Source organism: Bactrocera oleae, chromosome 6, assembly GCF_042242935.1.
Source record: "Bactrocera oleae isolate idBacOlea1 chromosome 6, idBacOlea1, whole genome shotgun sequence".
Classification (NCBI taxonomy): Eukaryota; Metazoa; Arthropoda; class Insecta; order Diptera; family Tephritidae; genus Bactrocera; species Bactrocera oleae.
Window position 1 is genome coordinate 50826917 of NC_091540.1, and position 21354 is coordinate 50848270.

At 30.6% G+C, this 21354-nt stretch overlaps 1 protein-coding gene across 2 annotated transcripts in view; it reads left to right on the plus strand.

The window, feature by feature from the left end:
• Positions 1–21354, plus strand: part of Eip63F-1 (Ecdysone-induced protein 63F 1) — a 105188-nt gene that overhangs the window by 9269 nt on the left and 74565 nt on the right. Inside the window, exons 1-3 of one of the 2 annotated variants that reach the window (XM_036359156.2) lie at positions 7531–7687; positions 16677–16715; positions 16832–16871. In XM_036359156.2, the coding sequence (XP_036215049.2) occupies positions 7652–7687; positions 16677–16715; positions 16832–16871 (115 nt within the window). In that variant the 5' untranslated portion in view covers positions 7531–7651. Of the gene's footprint in view, positions 1–7530; positions 7688–16676; positions 16716–16831; positions 16872–21354 lie in introns of those variants that run through there. The other variant, XM_036359157.2, reaches the window with a different exon arrangement.

Consider the following 21354-nt stretch of genomic DNA (forward strand, 5'->3'; position numbering starts at 1 on the left):
TTTCGATATACATATGTATACCTCACAGTATTTTATATTTACATTAATCTTCTAAAATACATTTAGGTTGATTTTATTTAAAAGATTTATTTGTTATTTCTTTAATTTTTAATTTTTTTGTCACAGATTTGACAATTATTTTTGTATTTAGGTGTTAATCACTGCTCGTATATTTTGAATAATTAATATCTACAACATATATTTTTTATTAAGCTACAGGTAGTTTTCCTTATTTATTGTCCGACAATATATATATATTATAATCCCAAAATCATATATGTATGTATTTCCAAAAAATCTTTTAACTGGATTAACATTTTGGCAAAAGGCTAATAGAGAATTCACAAAACATTGACTTCCGCCAAAAAACTTTGAGCTTATAACAACATATATACGTATGTTGAATTTGCAAATATCTAAAGCATACATAGATGAGTATATATGGATGATGTATTACAATACATACTTATAGGGTGTTTTGCTATGGACGGTGAAAGTTTTTAATTCAAATGTAAAGTTTTAATGCGAAATTGATTCACCAGCCTAATTCCATCCCAAAAACGCACGTATTGAATATTTCTGAAGAATATTTTACCTGATGAATACAGTGTGACATTTTAATTAGCATTTACAATTCTTCTTACAGAAGACAACTATTTGTCACATGTGTGATTTATAGTTTTTTGTAAAATTTCCTTTACAAAATTGTAGAACCAGTCTATAAGCCTCGTAAGCACACAAATGCAAAGGATTCTTTATAAGAACTTTGATCGGTCAATTTTTATGGCATTTACACGCTATAGTGATCCGATCTGAACCATTTCTTCGGAGATAGTACTATGTCTTAGACAATATTGTCAAATGAAAAAGATTTCCATATAAACACTGCTATTCTTTATTCTTCCGGAGAAACTTGATATTAAATACTTTTTAATAAAAAAAAAATTCAATATACGAGTAAATATTATATTTTGAGAAGTCTGTAAAAATTTCACTAAGAAGCAGTAGACATTAATCCATTTATTAGATACCATATCTGGGTGTTTTCGACCATCAATTATCATGTATTATTAAGAATGCTTATCTTACATTTTAAATAAGGTATGAAAATACTAATACGAATTAAAATCTTCTTTATGAATATTTGAAGTTCAGGTTCGAGAGGTGGTTAAATGGAATTTAGGCTAGACTTTGGTGGAGTTTAATCTATTTTTACACTAAATATGCCCTCAGAAATTTCTTTTGTTTGACAAATTTCTTGTATTTTATAATATACATAGCTGGTGCTATAGATTGCACCTTTAAACTGCAGATTATTATCCAAAAAGTTTGAAATCTTTACTTCCTTTATTTAGTTCCGTTGTCTCAAATGTTACTCGAGTCATCGTGTGCAAGGATGAATCTCACCATTCAGAAAGGTTCTTAATTGACAAACTATCTTTGCTTATTCTCTTAAAAGCAATTTCCAAAAACAAAATCCTTCCTCTCTCTTATCACTACTTTTTTGCAACATGTTTGATAATACAATTTAATATCAAATCGAATTCAACTAAAAAAAAAGTTTTGTTAGCTCTTTCTAGCTATGTTGCTTGTTTTTTTTTTTTTTTTGGAAAAAGATAAAAAATAAAAAAGTTTATCATAAAATAATGTTTTTTTGATCGGTCAGTTTGTATGACAGCTATATCGTATACTATAGTGGTCCGATATATCAGCATCTTCTTGGGGAGGAAAGGGGGTGTACAACACCTTTTAGGGTCTCCGACGCTTCCTTAGATTACAAATTTCGTAGTAAACTTAATATGCCCTATTTAGCGTACACCATACATAAATGCTTATAGTCTTCTATTGACTTTACAATATGCACATACCCGATATATCAAAGATTAACCCAAAAACAACACCCTTTAAATACCATTCAACTGTGCACAAGAACTTATTTATTAATTTATTAATACTTTATCACATTCACAAAGTATTTATAGCTAATATACACATCATATGATTCAAATGACGGCGTAAATTGCCAAATAAATTATACACATCACTGAGAAATGTAAAATTCGCGATGATATGCTCAGACCACACAATTTTTCAAAATACATTTAAAAATGTATGATATTAATTAAATAAGATGTGTTTTTTTTGGTGGCAGATATACTTGCATTTTATTAGTGTATACTTGCATATAAATAAACGAACCATAGATATGCAGATAATTTATATGTAGATACAAGAATTTGTATTTATTGTATATAAACATGTCCTTGTGCATGATAAACAATTTTATATTTCGAAAATAAATTACCTACATGTTATACATACATATATATTTAGGTATATACCTATGTTAATGTTTTTGTATAAGGTGCATAATCTTTCTTTGAGGCGTTTGAACTGTGTTGTTATACTATAGCAACATCTTACATAGAGTGAGTATAATAGTTGTATCCAAAAGCGATAACTTGAGTAAAAATTGACACTTAGGTGAGATAGATAATGTAGATGGGCGAAATCGCACCACGTCTACAAAAATAGGCTTAATGTCCACACATATTTCACAAACTAAAAATCTACATATCAAACACCATATCGATTAGTAAGAGAGATAATTAAAAATAATTGTTAAAGTGTACCAAATTGGAGCGATACCGTATGTATATCCAGTATTTAATTGCATAAAAATATCTTCTTAATTTATATACACAATATAAGACAACAGGAGGGCTTGAGAACTTTTGTAGGTGGGAGCCGGTAAAGCTATATAACGTTTTCGACTGTTGAATGTTGTCTTAATGCTATAGAAAGTGGGCGCAGTGAGTCCTTTATAAGACTCAGTTTAAAATTTGGTTTATCATTACTCATTACAACATTTTCAAAATTGAGCGACAAATTTAGGGGACTCACATTTCGCCTCCAATTCATGTTTCTGGCAGCGTTGTTCATAGGGTTATTGCACTTTTAAAAACAGTATTTTACCCACGTTGTTCCAGTGTTGTTCAGATATATATATATAAAAGTCCATGAGATACGAGCACAGTTATTTTAGAAAGCGGTACCACGCCCATTTTATATTATTTTAAGCCAAAAGGGCTTCTTGCTCCAGTGAACTCATGTGCATGACTTGAAAATGTTCAGCTTAATATGTTTATGGATTATAACAGTTTAAATTTGGATTACATCATTTTGTGGGCATGTGCTCTTATTGTGCCTATTTCAAAAACAGCCTAGTGCTAAGTTCTCACATACACGAATTATGATTTGAAAATACGAAGACTCCGCAGGTACACAAAAATCGTGATTTAAATTTGTGCTGTCAGAGTTGAATAGGGTATATTAAGTTTGTCCCGAAGTTTGCAACACCCAAAAGAAACCTCGGATACCTTATAAAGTACATACATATGTAATTGTAAGTGTAAATGATTAGCTCGACGAATTAATACGATGTAGTCATGTCCGTCTGTTTTTACGCGAACTAGTGGTCACAAATATTGCACACGTTCTTTGTCCTTAAATAGCTGCTCATTTTGTCGGAATTGCTGATATCGATCCACTATAGCACTATAGCATATTACAGACCAATCAAAATTATGTTGATATATGGAGCAAGTTTTTATACAATATATCTTCCGATACTTGGCAAGGGTTATTTGCGCAGGCAACGCTATGATCGCCGAATACATTGTTCACCACTTTAGCATTTAGCTGCCATTTAAACTGACCAATAACGAAACAAAAACGTTAAATTGGCTATAGTAATCACCTTGACAGGTGTAATTTTTATGGCATAAAAGCGTATAAAAAGAACTTTATTTTGACTTCGATCGGTCAGTTTGAATAGCAGCTATAAGCTATAGTGGTCCGATCTGAACAATATTTTCGCAGATTGCAGCGATGCCTTTAGCAATAATCCCCTGATCGTTGAGTTACCCTCTGGGTGTTAATAATATGCTTACATACAAATATTTAATTATGCATTCATAATAGTCCAAAAATCAACTAAATTGAATATTTTTGCGAATTAATAAAAATCACTTAATTCTTGTAATGTTTATTTTACAATGAACCCAATTTTCGTGGAAGCCATTGATGTATGTATGAAAATGTATACAAAATTAAAATAAATAAAATAAAATAAATCACACAATGAACCCACCTGCCATCAGATTTGGAAATACACTGCCACGACAAAAATTCGAGCACAAAGCGAGCTATAAGCGTGTACATTGTTGTAAGCAATTTGTCCATTATGATAAATGCCAATACTTGCATAGCCACCTTCAGATCTACACATTTATCTAATTAAAAAGTCTTCTCGACGTTATAAACATTAATTTTCCTTGAAAAGATTAACACATTATTACAAAATAAACGACTAAACGGGTGTAAATATAGTGAATAAATGTGTTATATGTGTTTAATAATACACAATGAGTGTCTATTTGTAAATTAGTGTGTGATGAAACATACAAAGTCTGGAGGGATCGTCAACGGGATTGATTAGCTGTAGTCTGAACACGAAAATACAAAAATAGACAATTCAATATTTATATCGCGTAATGTTTTCTCTAATGTCTAATTATATATTATATACACACAGATAATATAGTTGTATATATAAATGTATATTTATCTATATATATATATGTATATATATATATGCACATACACATGTTAGAATTTCGATCAGTTAACATTCATCGCCAATTTCCGCCTAAAGTTCGCATGAGCACAAGTTTCGCATGAAAACATTGAATTTGCTGGCGGTTTTCTTTACGCTATCCTACCCAATGGTGGAAATTCTCAGCGAAGCGAGAACATAGTGTTCTCTAAAGCTTGCTGTGCATATATATGGTGAACAGAAATTGTTATTTTTTTCAATGAAACAATATGAAGTAAAAATAAAATTACTCTCAAGTACTCAATTATTGTATATATGAATGTGCGTACATATCTGTTATTATTACATGTAGGTGTGTGTTGAAATACCTATACAGCTGTGTGAAGCAAAATATGAGCTTAATTTGTTTTTGCCGGCTTTATGTTCAGTGTTGCCATCTCTTCTGAAATTGAACCCTGCAGTGCATTTCTATACTGAACCCGATTAATATTTTCGATTGAAATTCTCGATCTGACACCTCAAAGCTTACATGATTATTGATATGTAAGCTATTATCAAAGAGAAAAATTTATACAACTTTAAAGTTCCCATATGTAGGGTATGTAGGTATATGTACCTGTGCCCAGTGACGCGGAAGTGAGAGCGTGACATGAAAGTGAAAGCAGGAAATATATATATATGTGGTCTGATCCTCGTTCACCAACCGACCTACCTATAATTCACTGCTGCAACTATTATCTTTAATTTAAGATTAACTAAATTTTCTAGCGTAAATCTCTTAAATTGCAAGCCAAAAGTTAGATAAAATTACGGTCAGATTTTGCGGTAAATATTGCTGCGACAACACTATCTGATTCGCTCAAATTACCGTTTGCTCTTTGTTTTTCTCAATTGTGTATCTTCAAATATTTATTTTTTACACACATGTGCTTACTATGCTTACCTACAAGTAGATACATACAAACATATTTACATATATTTTATTTGATTGATTAGTCCGTGCAATTATGAAACTTAATTTGAAAATTCAATTTGTAGGGGTATTCACAATATGTTACACATAATTAAAATATACTTAAAAAAAATTAAACTTTGAGTAGTTTTCGCATGAAACTTTTTTCTTTAGGTGCAACATGGAAACTTGAAAAAAAACTCTAAAGCGTTATCTAAGTTATGTAAAGAAACGATCGGTATAGTAGTTTTAAAGTTATGAGGGCCACCGATTTTGAATTGTGAGGAAAACGCTTTAAACTTTTAAAATCTGATGTAACACGCTCAACAGACAGGTATAAAAGTACTCATAACTTCGTCAATTTTGCTCCGATCGTCTTGAAATTTAGACATAACTCTTTTAAGTTATTATGCATTTATTTAATGCAACAAAATATTTAAAAGCCTTACTTTATTGCAAACTGGATCACACAATGAATGTTGCAACTCAATTCAAAAATCGTTTGGATATCGTTTGGTACATGTTTCCTAACATTTGACGCATAATTAGTTTTTTTCTGGTGGTTACTCTATTTTGTAAAAATTTCTACTACTTCGAGATGATTGATGGGATATAGATATATTATTAAAAATTTTATATTTCTTGAAACATTTATTTTCGCAATCACATTCGTTTTTCACATGTTTCTTGTAATAACGAACTTAAGTTTTAGAATTAAAAATAACCTTTAATGAATACTTGTTTGAAAGTAATAAAATATATAAAATCAACTAAAAACCCCTAAGGACTTTAGAATTTCCAAACAAAACAGTTCGATAGTTCGATTGGTATTTTATTATTTAAACTTATTATGTTTTCGCAGTAATAGGAGACATAGTGACTTACCATATGTTTCGTAGATTATTATTCAGTGATTCTAATACAATTTTGTATTGTCTCTTTTTCTTTTGTACCAACAATTTGGTTTTGGTTCATACATGTTTAACTTTTCATTTTTGTTTCCGACTCATTTTCGACTTCGCCATCACATTGTGCTTTTGTTTGTATTCCGACAAGGGGCGATCTCAATCTGTACCTAGCAATTGCCGCTGCCTTTTGTTGACGCTATTTGTTTGACTTTGCCGTCACCGTAGTGCTGGTGATCATTATTCGCCGTACAATTTCCAATCTTATTTCAAAATACGCTGCGAAACGGTTAGCATTCGAAAAATATAGCGCGTACTTTCGGTGCACACTTGTCTATTGAGTGCGAATATTTCGTCAATTCATTTCGTTGAATTATTCTCATAATCGGTTGTGTGTATTTCGTACAGAATTGTGCTAATTTCGAAAATTATATTATATTTTTTCATTATACACTGAATTTCTTATGTTTTACTATTTTTCGGTGTATGGCGTTCTGTGTCTGCATTAGTTAGCGGCTTAAAAGCGCCAAAGTGTAACAGTTCTATAGGAAAATCGTGATCAGTGGCGCACATTCCGCCATGTGTTTTTTATATACTTCCCTCAAACTTGCATAGATGACAGCGTAAGAACTGCTCATTCGTCGTCGTAGTCATTTAGTTCGTGAAAATGTGCGCGTTCGCGTCAAAACATTTAGGCAGCTGAAAAACTGCACTCCCTATAAACAATATCGATATCGTTATAATAAAATAAATTATTTGTATACATACCTACATACATTCATATGTATATTAAAATATGATATAAGGAGCACTGCAAACGAGTGCATATTATTTTATGTGCAATTTTATTGCTAATGATTGCAAATAAGATATATTTAAATTCATATATACAATCTCAAAATCACCATATTTAAAAGTGTAAAATATTGAGTTAGTTATTAGACGTACGTTAATAGAATTGAAATTAGTGGCTCTGTAAAAAATATTTGAAATTTTTACATAAAAAGGTCCAAGTTAGCAAGTACTTAATATATTATAACTATATGATTATATATGTAATATATATTGAAGACACATATATATAAAAATATATCCCAAAAAATTAAAGCTAACTAAAATATCGCTTAAAAATATAAAATATCTGTGAATAGTTTGCTTAAGTTAATTTGAAATTGAATGAGCCCAATGAGTGGTCTACGGCAGCAATTAAAGGTAAAAAATACTTCATAATTCTCTTTAGTTATAGTTATATACATACGAATATATATTATATGTGAATAGGTCGAAAAAATTTCTAATAACGAAAATTGTAATGTTTACATTATTGCAACAAAACAGAGCCTAAATTTAAATAATTTAATTTTATGATATTAAATATAAGGTCAAGTAAAATAAAAAAATAGTTGGTGTCACATCCGGAATTTAAGGTGGATGCATAAGAGCTTTCTAACCAAGCTCCTGGAGCTTCTGGCGAATTAAGAGCTTGGTTATATAGTAGGAGAACAGCTCATAGAAGATGACTACCTACCAATCCCACTAAACACATAATGAAACCTTCCTAATGCTCAATCCTGGCTTGGCCATCGTTTGTATTATCACCAGCAACCATTGGCTTGAGGAATGGATCGATTTTGTTGCTAATCAGCAGCGATTTGCAGTTGGAAATTCCATCCATAATGGTTGATTGATGGTGATGATAAATTCCTGAGGCATCCATACATCGACCTATTTTCGTATCCAACCGTATTTAAGTGATTCTAAACGGAATTTTTGTGTAATTTTTAGTTCCTGCACAATCAAATAGTGGTTACAATACGGTTAGACTCGACGATTTCTAATATGTTATCGATGTTTTTAATGATTGATTTTCGAAAGCATGGTGCACGTTTTGCATTAAAATTGGAATCGACAAAACCTAAATTACAGTATCAGGACAATAAGCACATTTTCAGCCGCATGGCTTGTGTTTTCGCCATTATCGTGAACTGTCAAATATGGCGTATTTTCTCTTTCTAGGTCCAACATGCGATCAACCAATACTTAGTCACAACACATTCATAAAAAAGTCTGAGAATATTTTTTAGTTCGATATATTATATTTCTAATGCTATATAGCGTAACTCGATCACACTTATTAAATGCGAGATACAAATGACTAAAGTCATATATTGGGAAAATAACGGATTTTTACTGATTTTGGACCTAAAGCTCTCGTATACCTATGTGGCACATATGCATGCTTATCAAATTGAAGAGTGCTAAGTCAAAAGTTTTTATTCACTTTTAAATTTTACTTACAAATGGCAGCCCTTTTCCATGCAACAGATGTATGTGTGGGTGTATGGGTTGAAGAGGAAATATGTAAGAGAAAATCTTAAATTATCTTAAAATTTCAATAATTGCTCATTTTATTTTGTTATATCAGAAAATTTGGAAAGCCGTACCTAACCTGAATATTAATATGATACGTAGTGTACTTCAAATGATCATATTTTAAAAGTGGGATTAAAACCCCTTTATTGGTTCATCTCCGGTATAATCGGTTGTTGTATGCTATATTCGTAGATGTAGTATAAACTAAATTAATATCTTCTACATTATGATATTTTGCTTTTTTTATATATTATATAATATTTGTTTTTTTTTTTTAAGTACGAAGTTTGGTTTTTATAAAATTAATAGTAAATAAAGATTTCTTGAATTCGAAAATGTACAGGAAAACCTTGGATAATAAAAAGTTTTGCTATATTTCCGATAATATGGTAATTCTACTTCGTCGTCTTCTAGAAATGTTTTTTGGAAGCATAGTTTCGAATATAAATCAAATCGGGCATAAATACGATCTTTGATAATAATTCGATCTTCTCATAAATAAAACAAATATAATAAGCAATCGGAAGAATGGTAAGGCAGGGCATATGGTAATAATAAGAAAACAAATAAAACTTTATATACTTTAAGATGAGAGGAGTTTCATATAAAAATTATTGTTTGGCGGCATAAAATTGATTTTTGGTTGAATACCTTTATAAGGCAAACCTTTTTCCCTTTGACAACATACGCTAATCCTAGTGAACTTATATATTATAGAAAAATTAAAATAGTTCATGAATTACACCTCAAATTTTTAATTATGCTCTAAAACTCAGATTGACATTTTATTTTAAAATAAGTTACAAATATATAAATATATACGAAACGTGGTGCTGGGGCTTCCTATTAAAGAATATCGGTAGAAAAACAGAGTTCTTAACATTCAAACGCCAAATTTCCATCTACATGTATACATTTCTTTCTTTGTTGATGTTTTATAAAATTTTTCTGATGGAGATCAGTTGACAATAGAGAATCACCGACCGTATTTCCGGCCAGAAAAGTTTCTCGTAAAATCTAATAACCGTAGAGGCGATTTAAAATTCGTAAATTTCTCAGTTTGTCGGTCGGATGCGAGTCAAACAAAAGAAATTGAACTTAGACGGAGTTTCAGCGAAATTCCGATGTAAAAACTTATTAAGCACTTAGATTATACATACTGTAATTGAATCTCATAAAAACTTTTTCTAAGTATTGAATGTAAGTTCGAATTACGAAGAATAATATGGAGGAAATTAAAAAGTGTGACACTAATACTACTTAAAATAGTTTTCCCTTCAATTTAATAGTGAACTTTTTTGTAAAGACTTAGCTTTTTATGTATATATATTTCCAAAGTCCGGAAATAGTGTTTAGATTGACGTTTGTTTATTACTTACATCGTGCACATTAATGTGATCAATTGATTTATTACCGTTGTTTTCTTATATGATATCTGTACAAAAAACGATTTTTACTTTCATCATACAGAAAACTTTGATCTGCTATACGTTAATGTATGAAAATATATATATATATATATCATATACTTGTACATATGTACAGGCAGACATAAATTTTATATGTCACCGAAATTGAAAACTTTGGGAGTACGAATACAAAGTTTAATCAAATGGTTTTTTAGCTATTTACTTAAATTTCAAACGGCTAACTGTGCCATTTCAGGCATTACTTTATGATCTTCAACCCTTCAACATTTCAGTTCTTACGCAAATATAAAAACGTTAACACAATATTTAATGGATAAACAAATTTAATGAGAATTTGTATACCATAAGAATGACAATAAATCTAAATTTTATCTAGGACCTTGGCATCGAAAGTTCAGTATGTTAGATGTATGAAAGCAGCTCAGAGTTGTATTTGACCGCTTCAAAAAAAGTTCATAAGATATGCCAAGTATTCGTAAAAATTGAAATACAAACATCAAGATTACTCACTTCAGTCAAATAGCTTTGTTTAAAAACGGAATTGAGATGAATATTCTGAGGATACTGAGGTTTTTGTTAAGAATATTCCTCATTTTTCGAATACTCGACTTACCAAATATAATATTTGGTTTTCAACCTCTGAACCTTCATGAAAAGTATAATCCAAGCTTCTTTGAGACGGTCAGGGGACTATTTATACCCGACGATCAGAATTCATGCAGTTAGCGGTTGTATGTTACATAGTATATTAAAACTATCGGTTTTAATAACCAATATTTTTCCAGTTAAATGAATTCATACTCATGTGTCATTCCAAAGCATAAATGGGAAAATATTTTTGTTTCAAATGAAAATTTGAAAATTCTAAAACAGTTTCTTCTCAATTCGAACTTCGGTAGCGTGAGGGATGCGTTTTAATTCTGTTGCTACTTTATGCTGTAATTTTGGTTATTACCGCTGATAAAATGTCTTACTTTTAGGTATTGAACTCAGTGTCGTCATTGTTGAAGAAAAGTCTCGTCTGAAACGATAACAAAAACAATTTCAAGAAGAAACTTAAAAAAAATAATGACATTTAAATCAATTTGTAAATACACTTACCGCTTTATAGACAATGCCGACACAATCATAGAGCTATTGAAATTCAAAACACACTCAATCGTGTTCATTTCACACGTTCATGGCCACAATGTCTGTTTACTTTGCATATTGGCATAAATAAACATCAATAACCACAAGTAGTTAAACGTGGATAAATACTTGTATGTATTTTTAGATATGTACTAATGGCTTCGTACATCTCCTTATCTAAATATCTAATTAACATATTAACGCAATAAATCGAATAATCCGAAAGCGCAATTTAATTTGGAAATTTAAAAGCGATTTATTAAAAATCACGATAAAGACACAATATTATTGTTTATTATTAATAAATAAGAATTCAATTAGCATGTAAGTGTGGAGTATGCAAATGTTACTGTAAATATATAACAATTGCATGTTAATGTCTTACACAAGCCAACTATATTGTTCTGTATTTAAACATTAGGCGAGATGAAATAAAAGAGCGTCGATTTCGTGTAATTTAAAATAAGCTCATTTCTTTTAAAACAAATTATTTTATTATTTACACATAAGTACATAGGATCACTATTAAAAAAAATAAACCGATTATAACTATCTTCTTATTTTTTTGGGTACCATACGAGATTTGTAATACGATAGATCTTTTGCTCTAAAATAGTCTCGGCGATTCCTTCCAGCGATGATTCTTTTCATGCCTGAGAAGGAAGCTGGAGCAAAATGCTTAGAATACGGTGGATGGAATGGGTGGATCATGCGAATTCGGCATCGTCTTCATAGATTTGTGACGGTACCCACTTTCCACCTGGGCTTTCGCCTGTCCAAATATTCATGAAGAGGATTTCAAACACTCTGTGTTGCTATCTTTAGAGTGCCAATCGTATTTAATGGTCATTCAAAATCATGTTGTGCATCCGAAACAATCTCTGTTGTACGCTTGAAGCTTGAAAAATGTCAGCAGTTTTATAGGCACCGAGTTTCACTTGTTATATTTGCTATTTATTTATGCTAAAGCTTATAAATTAGTGATGCCACCCTTTTTCAATTAATTTTTTACTATACTAACACATTTTTATAATTACTAGTTTACAAACTTTTTGATACAAATAATAAACTTATAATATTGTTTTTGTTTTAAACGAGCAAATTTAAGTTATATGTTTTTTCAAGAAAAAAAATTATTAAAAAGAAATTATTTTTCATGTATGAAATTTACAATCACTATATTCTATTATAGATATACTCTTTCACGAATTCATTGAATTGGGCTCGTTTGTAAATCTGTCGACGAAATTTGTTTATCTTTCTAATGTAAACAAATTAGTGTTCTTTGTTTTAGACCTTTCGAGTTTTTGCGAAAATTGTGTTATTTTATTTTTGCTTTAATTAATTTACTAAAAAGCAAGCGCAAAGAAAATTTTATAATTACACATTTAACAAAAAAGAAAATAGACATTAAAAAAATAAATTTTTGTTTACATTTCCACACAATGTTCCCAAATTCTGTTTTAATTTTTTGTTTTATTTAATTTTATTTCATTTAATTTTTTGTTTTAGTTATTTTTACTTCACTTAATTATCAACACAAAAATGAAAAAAAAGTTATCAAAAAGAATTAATAATTTTGAAATACTGCGTCACAACGCAAGCAAATTTAGTTATTTTCTTTTCTTCACACGCGACTCGAAATGTGATTTCAGTGTTTTTATGAGTTATTAATTTATTTACGCTTTATTTGAGTACATATACTTGATTTAATGTGGAATAAATACAAAAAAAAAATTTAAATTCAGCGCGTTTGTTTGAATTTTTATTGAAATTTATTCGCTCAAGTGTGAGTATATGGAGGCTTGCAACGTTAGAGAAGAACACACAGTCTAGTCGCTTGTAGATGTCAAGGTGCCAAAAGAGCTTTTAACTTCGCTTGTTAATATATCAAAACATTTGATTAGCTCATTTGTAGCATGTACAGTTTAATGTTTTGTTTTTATCGCTGTTTTAGTCGAAATTGAAATTTTCGTGTTTTCGATGTTTACAAATGCTACAGACAGTTTTCCTTTTTCAGCGCCAACAACATTTTATATGTACATACATACCAAATATACACAGATTAATCTCGGGTAGTACGAAATAGATATAAAGCGTTAATAATCGTGCATAATCGGTTGTTTCATAAAACGAAGAATACTTTGACAGATTTTGGGCCGAGTTTTTCCCCAAAAGTGTGTTGTACAATGTAATGTTAGCAGGCAAAACGGATTTAATATTTAATAAACGTTTTAGTTATGTCTTCAGAGTAGTTTTAGATATTTGGGCAAACGCCACAGTATAAAAGAAATATTTAATAGACCATTGCATGACAAGCGATAGAAAAGGTGAGAAATAAACTTATGAACATCCAAATGCTTGTCAGCAACTCGATTTACTTGATCTTGGTAGTCTTCAAGAATATATTAAATTATATATAATTATAATTATATATAATATAGCTCATAGGTATGCACATATGTGTGTAATTTAACTAAAATAAATTATTCTATTGTTTTCCTCAGTGGCGGCTATGCCAATTAATTTATTAAAAGACGAGACGAAAATGATAAACCCGCAATTAGTCAAAAGCTCACATGTTTACTAGAAAAATATCAAATAAAAGTGTTTTAAATGCTTAAATGCTTAAATGTAAAAATAATTTCGCCAAATATAAATGCACGAGCAGAATATGAAATGCTTATTTTGCGCTTAAACAAAATTAATTTTTTTATACCCAATGTACAATCGCAAGTGTATAATGAATTAACTTGTGGCAGGACAGGTCATCTGATAAAAATCGTTAAGCACGTTTTTTTTTTGAAACTGTAGTTTTCAAATCGGGCGACGGTGGTACTCGAAGACTATCCACCTGAAGTTCTGACTGTAGTTTCCCAGTATCATTATCCAGTACACTTCGTACGATTTTCTTGTATATACATATATGTACTCGTATGTAAGTAAAAAAGGCATATGCAGATATTTAAAACAATATATTATGTTCAAACCCCATGATTTGTAAGGCGTGCCTTGTCATGTCATAGGCAATGAAATATCGAAATTTGACTTCCACCGCTAATAATGACGAAATAATATTATTTACTTTTTCGCATTTTTGGCTGCCAAATGTAAAAAATTTTGGATGCTACTTAAAAATTTGTTTACCCAACAATTCTCATATTTATAACTCACTTAAGAAATTGAAAAATGTTGAAAGTAATTTTGAGAATTTTGTACCCAAATTGCAGAACAAGTCTTTAAAAGAATTTCGAAAGTATTTTGCAATAACGACAAGTTATTTCAATCACATATTCTCACTAATGATGCTACATATTTATATATGTTGCGCATATTTCCTATATCCACATGTTTATAAAATGTGTATAAAATTCGCAGTGTTTGTTAAGCCCAGTGCATAAGGCTGTATTTTAATTAAATAAATATTTTGAAATGTAATTTGATGGTTTATATAAAAATAGAAAATATAATTTTCTATAAAAACCGCTATAACAATCCATTATTTATACTCTCGAAACATGTCGAACAGAGAGACACATGTCGGTTGAAAAAAAGTTTTAAGATGAGCTACTGAAAGTATTACACTATTAAGATTAATTTGCCAAATACAAAAAGAAGCTCGAAACTCGGAGAATCTTTAGTAGTCACTCAAGCAGCCATTACAAAACGTTTAAAAGCAACTGAATACACTCAAAAGCAAGGAGATTGGATATGAACTGAAGCCAAAAAACGTTAGAAGACGATTTTGATTGTCAGAAATGCTGCTTAAAAAATACAAAAAGGAGTCGTTTTTACATGCAATTGTGAGTGAGGATGAAAAATGGATCCTTTAGGATAACCTGAAATAAAAACAAGAAAAGGCCCCTTACAAGAACTTGATTCCGAACGTTCAATTTGTATGGCAGCTATATAATATAGTGATCTGATCTGACCAATTTCTGTAGAGAATAATTTGTTGCCTTAAGCAATAACTCGTGCCTAATTTCGTGAAGATACCTCGTCAAATAAAAAAAGTTTCCATGCAAGCACTTTACACCGATCAGTTAATATGGCAGCTATATGCTATAGTCATCCGATCTATACAGTTTTTTCAGAGATTAAATTAATGCCTTAAATAATAATACACGCCAAATTTCATGAAGATACCTCGTCAAATGAAAGAGTTTCCCATACAAGCGCTTGATTCCGATTGTTCAGTTTGTATGGCAGCTATATGCTATAGTCATTCGATCTATACAATTTTTTCAGAGATTAAATGAATGCTTAAAATAATAATACACGCCAAATTTCATGAAGATACCTCGTCAAATGAAAGAGTTTTCTATACAAACACTTGATTCTGATTGTTCAGTTTGTATGGCAGCTATATGCTATAGTAGTCCGATATCGGCCGTTCCGACAAATGAGCAGCTTCTTTGTTAGAAAAGGACAGGTGCAAAATTTCAGATCGATAGCATAAAAACTGAGGGACTAGTTTGTATATATACAGACAGACGGACAGACAGACAGACGGACGTGGCTAAATCAACTCAGCTCATCATGCTGATCATTTATGTATATATTTTATAGGGTCTCCGACGTTTCCTTCCGGGTGTTACAAACTTCGTGGCAAACTTAATATACCCTGTTCAGGGTATAAAAATCATATACCAAACCTGAATCCGAGTATCTATGATGGGGGGATCAGAAAGGCGTACTGTATTATGAGCTCTTAAAACTGGGAACCGACTACACCTCATCATATTGAAGCGAGCAATTTCCGAAAAATGCCCGGAAATACGAATAGATACGAGTAACACGGTTCACACCAGAGCAGAGAATCAAAAATTGGCTTCATACATTCTAGGCTGTAAAGCCGAAATCGCCAGAAAGATGGGAAAATGTTATATCTGCAGATAAACAATACTGTGAATACCACTATTGTATGAATATAGTATGTTTCTCTTAAATATATTTATTTAAGTTAAAATTAAAAAGAAAAAACACGCACGAATATAGTTATAGACCCAGTATACGAGTATATTCTATATTCTCTAAATGGAAGAAATCACTTTACACATATATTTTCCCCTAGAACTCTGGCCAAATATGAGTTACCATAGGTGAGGCTGTTATGTTTACCGTTATGTGCGTTTGTATTGAGCTTGGTTGAAATCTGTATTCTCTTGAGACAAAGCTTTTGATGTTTTGTTGATAATATAAGTTAGAGAACTTTATTCGCGGTGTAGTAATTATTTTTTAATAATTATAACTTTTTTCTCTTCCAGATGCTGGGAACAGCATTGCTGGGGAAACGTATTACAAAAGTAAGTGTATAATTATTGACTATAATGGTTTTATGAGAATATAAATGTAAAAAGAAATATTACATATTTTTGATGTTAAATTTATTAAATTAATATTTTAATTTATTTAATTGCAGTCTGTGAAAAAGAAACCGTTTACAGAAGTGGAAATAAGCGGTAAGCACAAAATATTTATCTTCCCGTTTTAATTACAGAATATTTTTCATTTATTTCGGCTTTAATTTCATGGCAGTTAAATTGAATTCCTTGTGTTAACGGTTCAGGAAATAATTTATTTTTAAGTATTTTATTCAATATTAGTATAATGTATATGTTTCTATATACTAGTTAACTATATTTCTAAAGATACTATACATTTTTGTCAATATCGGTATTTCATGGAAGGTATGAATTTAGTAATATCATTTCGCTTTAAATTAGGATTACTGTGGCACCAAAAGTGATTTGAGACAACTAATATAATTATTTTTTCGGGTAGTTTTCAAATGGCAAAAATTGAGCTTTTTACGAAAGTGAAGATGTTGACACCAACTGACGATATAGAAATAGACGAGACAATTAAAACAATAGATATAGTCGAGTATAAGAGTGAATTACCATAAAAAAGGGTAATGTGATACTAATGACATATGAAAATCCCTAAATTATGCTCGCACTTTCGCACTCTTGTCTATAAATAACAACTGCAACTATAATATATACACATTTGATGCTATGCTACAGATATTTTTAGCCTATAATGCGTTCACTGCTCATGCTGCGGTTATTCACACTACACCTAAATTGTTGGGCACATATTTTGCCACTTTCTCTTTTATCTATCATATTTGCGTGATCATTAAAACTATTTACCCAATAAAATTAATATAGGAATAGAATCTCTGTAGCAAGTAAATGTGGACGATTTTTTAACGCTTGGACCGGCTATGTAGCTGTCATCGGATTGCACAACTATTTTTAAGCATTTATGCCCATTATAAGTGTGTGCGAGCATGTTTATGCGTTTGTTGATCGATCGCGGTGTGATGCGATTGCGTTGCCTATTCGCGTATGTGTACATTTGTATATTTTTAGACGTAGCACTATATTTGAAATATTTTTTTCGTACAGTGTTGTTGTTCCCACAGCGATCCTAGCTGTTGGTTGGCTGATTGTCACAAGAGTTATTATGTCACGTGATAAATTTAGCATTGCATCGCCTGCTATAAGCCAAACGATGCGCGATGCCTAGCGTTGATAGTTGCACCAAGTGAAACGGTGTATAAATTGCTTGTACTTATATATAAAATGCTGCCATACAAATGTGTGTAATACATATATTTCTGTAATTATTCTTCGCTCCTGCCAACATTTTGTAGTGACAGCGGTAAATGATTAGCAAAGGCATTAATTTATGTGTACTTACACTGGTGGTAAACACGCTTGAAGACATTACATATGAAACGGTTGAAGGTGGTCTAAATTAATGTAAAATTGCATATTAAGTGATCTAAATTAAAAAAACAATTCTTACGCATCATACTAATGCTTATGAAATTAAGCCTATTAATAAAAATTTTAAACAATATAACTTCAATTCCATTTATATAATATCCTAATCTTATGATTTTACCATTTCCCGTTACCGCGCAATTGCCCATAGTTTTATATCACCATTATCTCTTTCTACTTTTTAAAAGATTTACTCAATATGGTTTAAACGAAACCTTACTGTATAATCCACTAAAACATCTTTAAAGCAAAGGTAAGGTTGTGTATGAGAGATTAGAGTGCTCTTCCCATGTTACTAATATATTTTTTTCTCATCGTTATTGGCTTATGCCAGTCTGTATAATTTATAATCATTGTTTGTTCGATTCTCAGATGTTTGTATGATAAGTATTTGCCTTAGCATTATTCATAAAAGCTTCTTGCTTTGCTTCGAAAAAGGCGCCGTCTTATTGAATGTACTCGTATTAAGATCATGTCCAGACGTCTTACTATACCGGAACCGCCGTTAGTCATTTCAAAAGTTTTTATTTACTCTTAAAAAATTAAACATTAAATAACTACAACCAATATACATTTAATATATTGAAATATTTAAATTTTTAAAATGTATGAAAAATTGTAATTGAATTAAATTCTTATATTTAATAACTACTCGTCTTATACAAAGATGTCGTCAACTTTTTGCGAAATTATCGCATGTTACAAAAATCAAATTTTATAGAAGAGCGTTTTTGTTTTTTTTTTCAATTTGGCTTGGGACTTTAGTTTTAAATTTCATATCTACAACAATAGTCACCCAATGAAATATACCAGTCAAAATTTAATTTTTGATTTGTATACTGTAAAGTGAAAGACTCAGACGGAATTTAATAGTTCGATATATGATAATTAGACGTGGTCATCCGATTCGTCAATGTTTGCAGTATTTAATAGGAATGTTTGTGTAACCTCACACATCCTATTTGAGATATAAGATTTCACCTAAAGGTGGGCGTTGTCACTCCTCTTATCCAATTTTGCACACCAGATCTTATAAAGCCCTTTACCATCCTCGTTGTCAAATTTAATGCTTGTGGCTCATTTATTCAGTGAGTTATCGTACTTTAAGTAGTTTTCAACATAACTATTATATGGGGAGTGGGCGTGGTTATTATTATATTTTACCCATTTTCACAGAGTTTAAAAAGGTGCTAAAACAACTTCTTTCCTGCCTATTACGATCTCCTGTACCAAATTGAAGTTATGCATCTTAATTTGCTGCTTAGTTATGGAACTTTTCGTTTAATGGTCTTTTGTGAGCGTGAAAATGGTTCGCTTTCGCAAATTTGCAATACCAACCTCCCTTGGGTGCCAATGAATATGTATACCATTGTTTCATTGAGATATTTCAAGTTATTGCTCCCACGGAAAGACGGATGGACAGTCACCCGGATTTCAACTCCTCTCGCCATCCTGATCTTGTATATATATATATATATAACTCTATATTTATCTCGATTAGTTTTAGGTGATACAAACAACCGCTAGATGAACAAAACGTTATACTCTGTAGCAACATGTTGCGAGAGTATAAAAATGAGGTTAAGACTGCTTGTCCGGAAATATGTACAAATATGCCTCCTGAACTTACACAAAAATGGTGTATTCCATGAATAAAATACTGCACACCAGGATAGTAGGCAAAGCTGCACATACAAAGTATTAATTATCCTTAAAGAGTGTTAAAATGTCAATTTATGTAAACTGTGCAAGTTTTTTTTTGTCTTCAAATATGTAGTAATTTTGGATTTTTTTAAATTTTTAGGAGAAAACTGGATTTAGAAAAAATTTCAATTACATTAATCAAATAGCTTTTTCTCACCTTTGGATTGAACTCAAAATTTTTAAAGGTCTCCTAAACTATTAACTTTTTACTTTGAAGACAAATCATATCCCTGTACATGCTTTCATTGTTCATTGTACATACCTATGTGTGTACATATATGGCTATTGGAAAGGCGCTTAAGCCGAACAAGAATGTTTGAAGATGCAGATAAATTGTTTAAATTTCAGAGTACTCAGATCCAGAAAATGAATACTAAAACTATTAGATCTTCATTTCGAAATTTTAAAATTTTCATTTATCTCTATTTATACTGTGTGGTAAAAACTGAATATATGTTTATAAACCAGTTTGATAATGAAATATACAAGTATAGCACATTTAACCTACTACGTATATGAATAATATCGCTAGTCAAATAATGCGAGTGCAGATAAACATATTTATCTTATTTGCAAACTTGTGCATTAAATATGAGAGCAAATAAACAATTCTTCAATCTCACATCAGATACCGTTATGTGGCGACTCCCTCGTTTTATAATGAAGTCGTGTAGTAGCCCGAAGTCACAAGTTTTTGATTAAAAGTTGGCTATACAAGTATTTAGATATACTCAATGATGTGTGAAATAATAAATATGCAAAAAAAAAACAACAAAACTAAAACATTATTGTTAAAAGAGATACACATTTATTACATATCGTTTATAATTACAAGATTTAAATGTTAGTTCAAATACCTTAAAATTCAATTAGTACCTTTCAGTGGCTGTTTAAAGTTTGCAGAATTATCAAAAAAAAAACCAATTTTACTCACACAATAATGTAAATTGGTTTACTATTTTAATGCTTAAATAGGCCGTACCTGGTTTTTTAGGAGGAGCCAGCAAAACTTTAATATTTTTTCTTAAGGTACCGTGGAAATAGCGTCCGAAATGACGAAGAAAAAAATTGCACTTTTTTATGATAAGTCGAGTCGTTCATTACATTTACAGTCTTTCATAAAATAATCCCTAAAAACATAAAATCTCAAATTTTTTATGACTTATAATCTGTATGGGAAATATATATGTATGTATATACTTGTACAAGATATACGAGTTTTCTCATATTCTATGATCAATATATGTGTATTAAATATAAGATATGGGGAATATTTATAATTTACATATACACATACCGTTTTGTGTATGCTCTCTTAGCGAATACAGACATGGAAAAGCTATCTCTAATTTTTTTAAAAAAATTAACTGTCAGAATAAAATACGCCCACATAGAAGCCGCAAACTTATCCTTATTCGTTAAACTAGGGTGCAGTGAATATCGT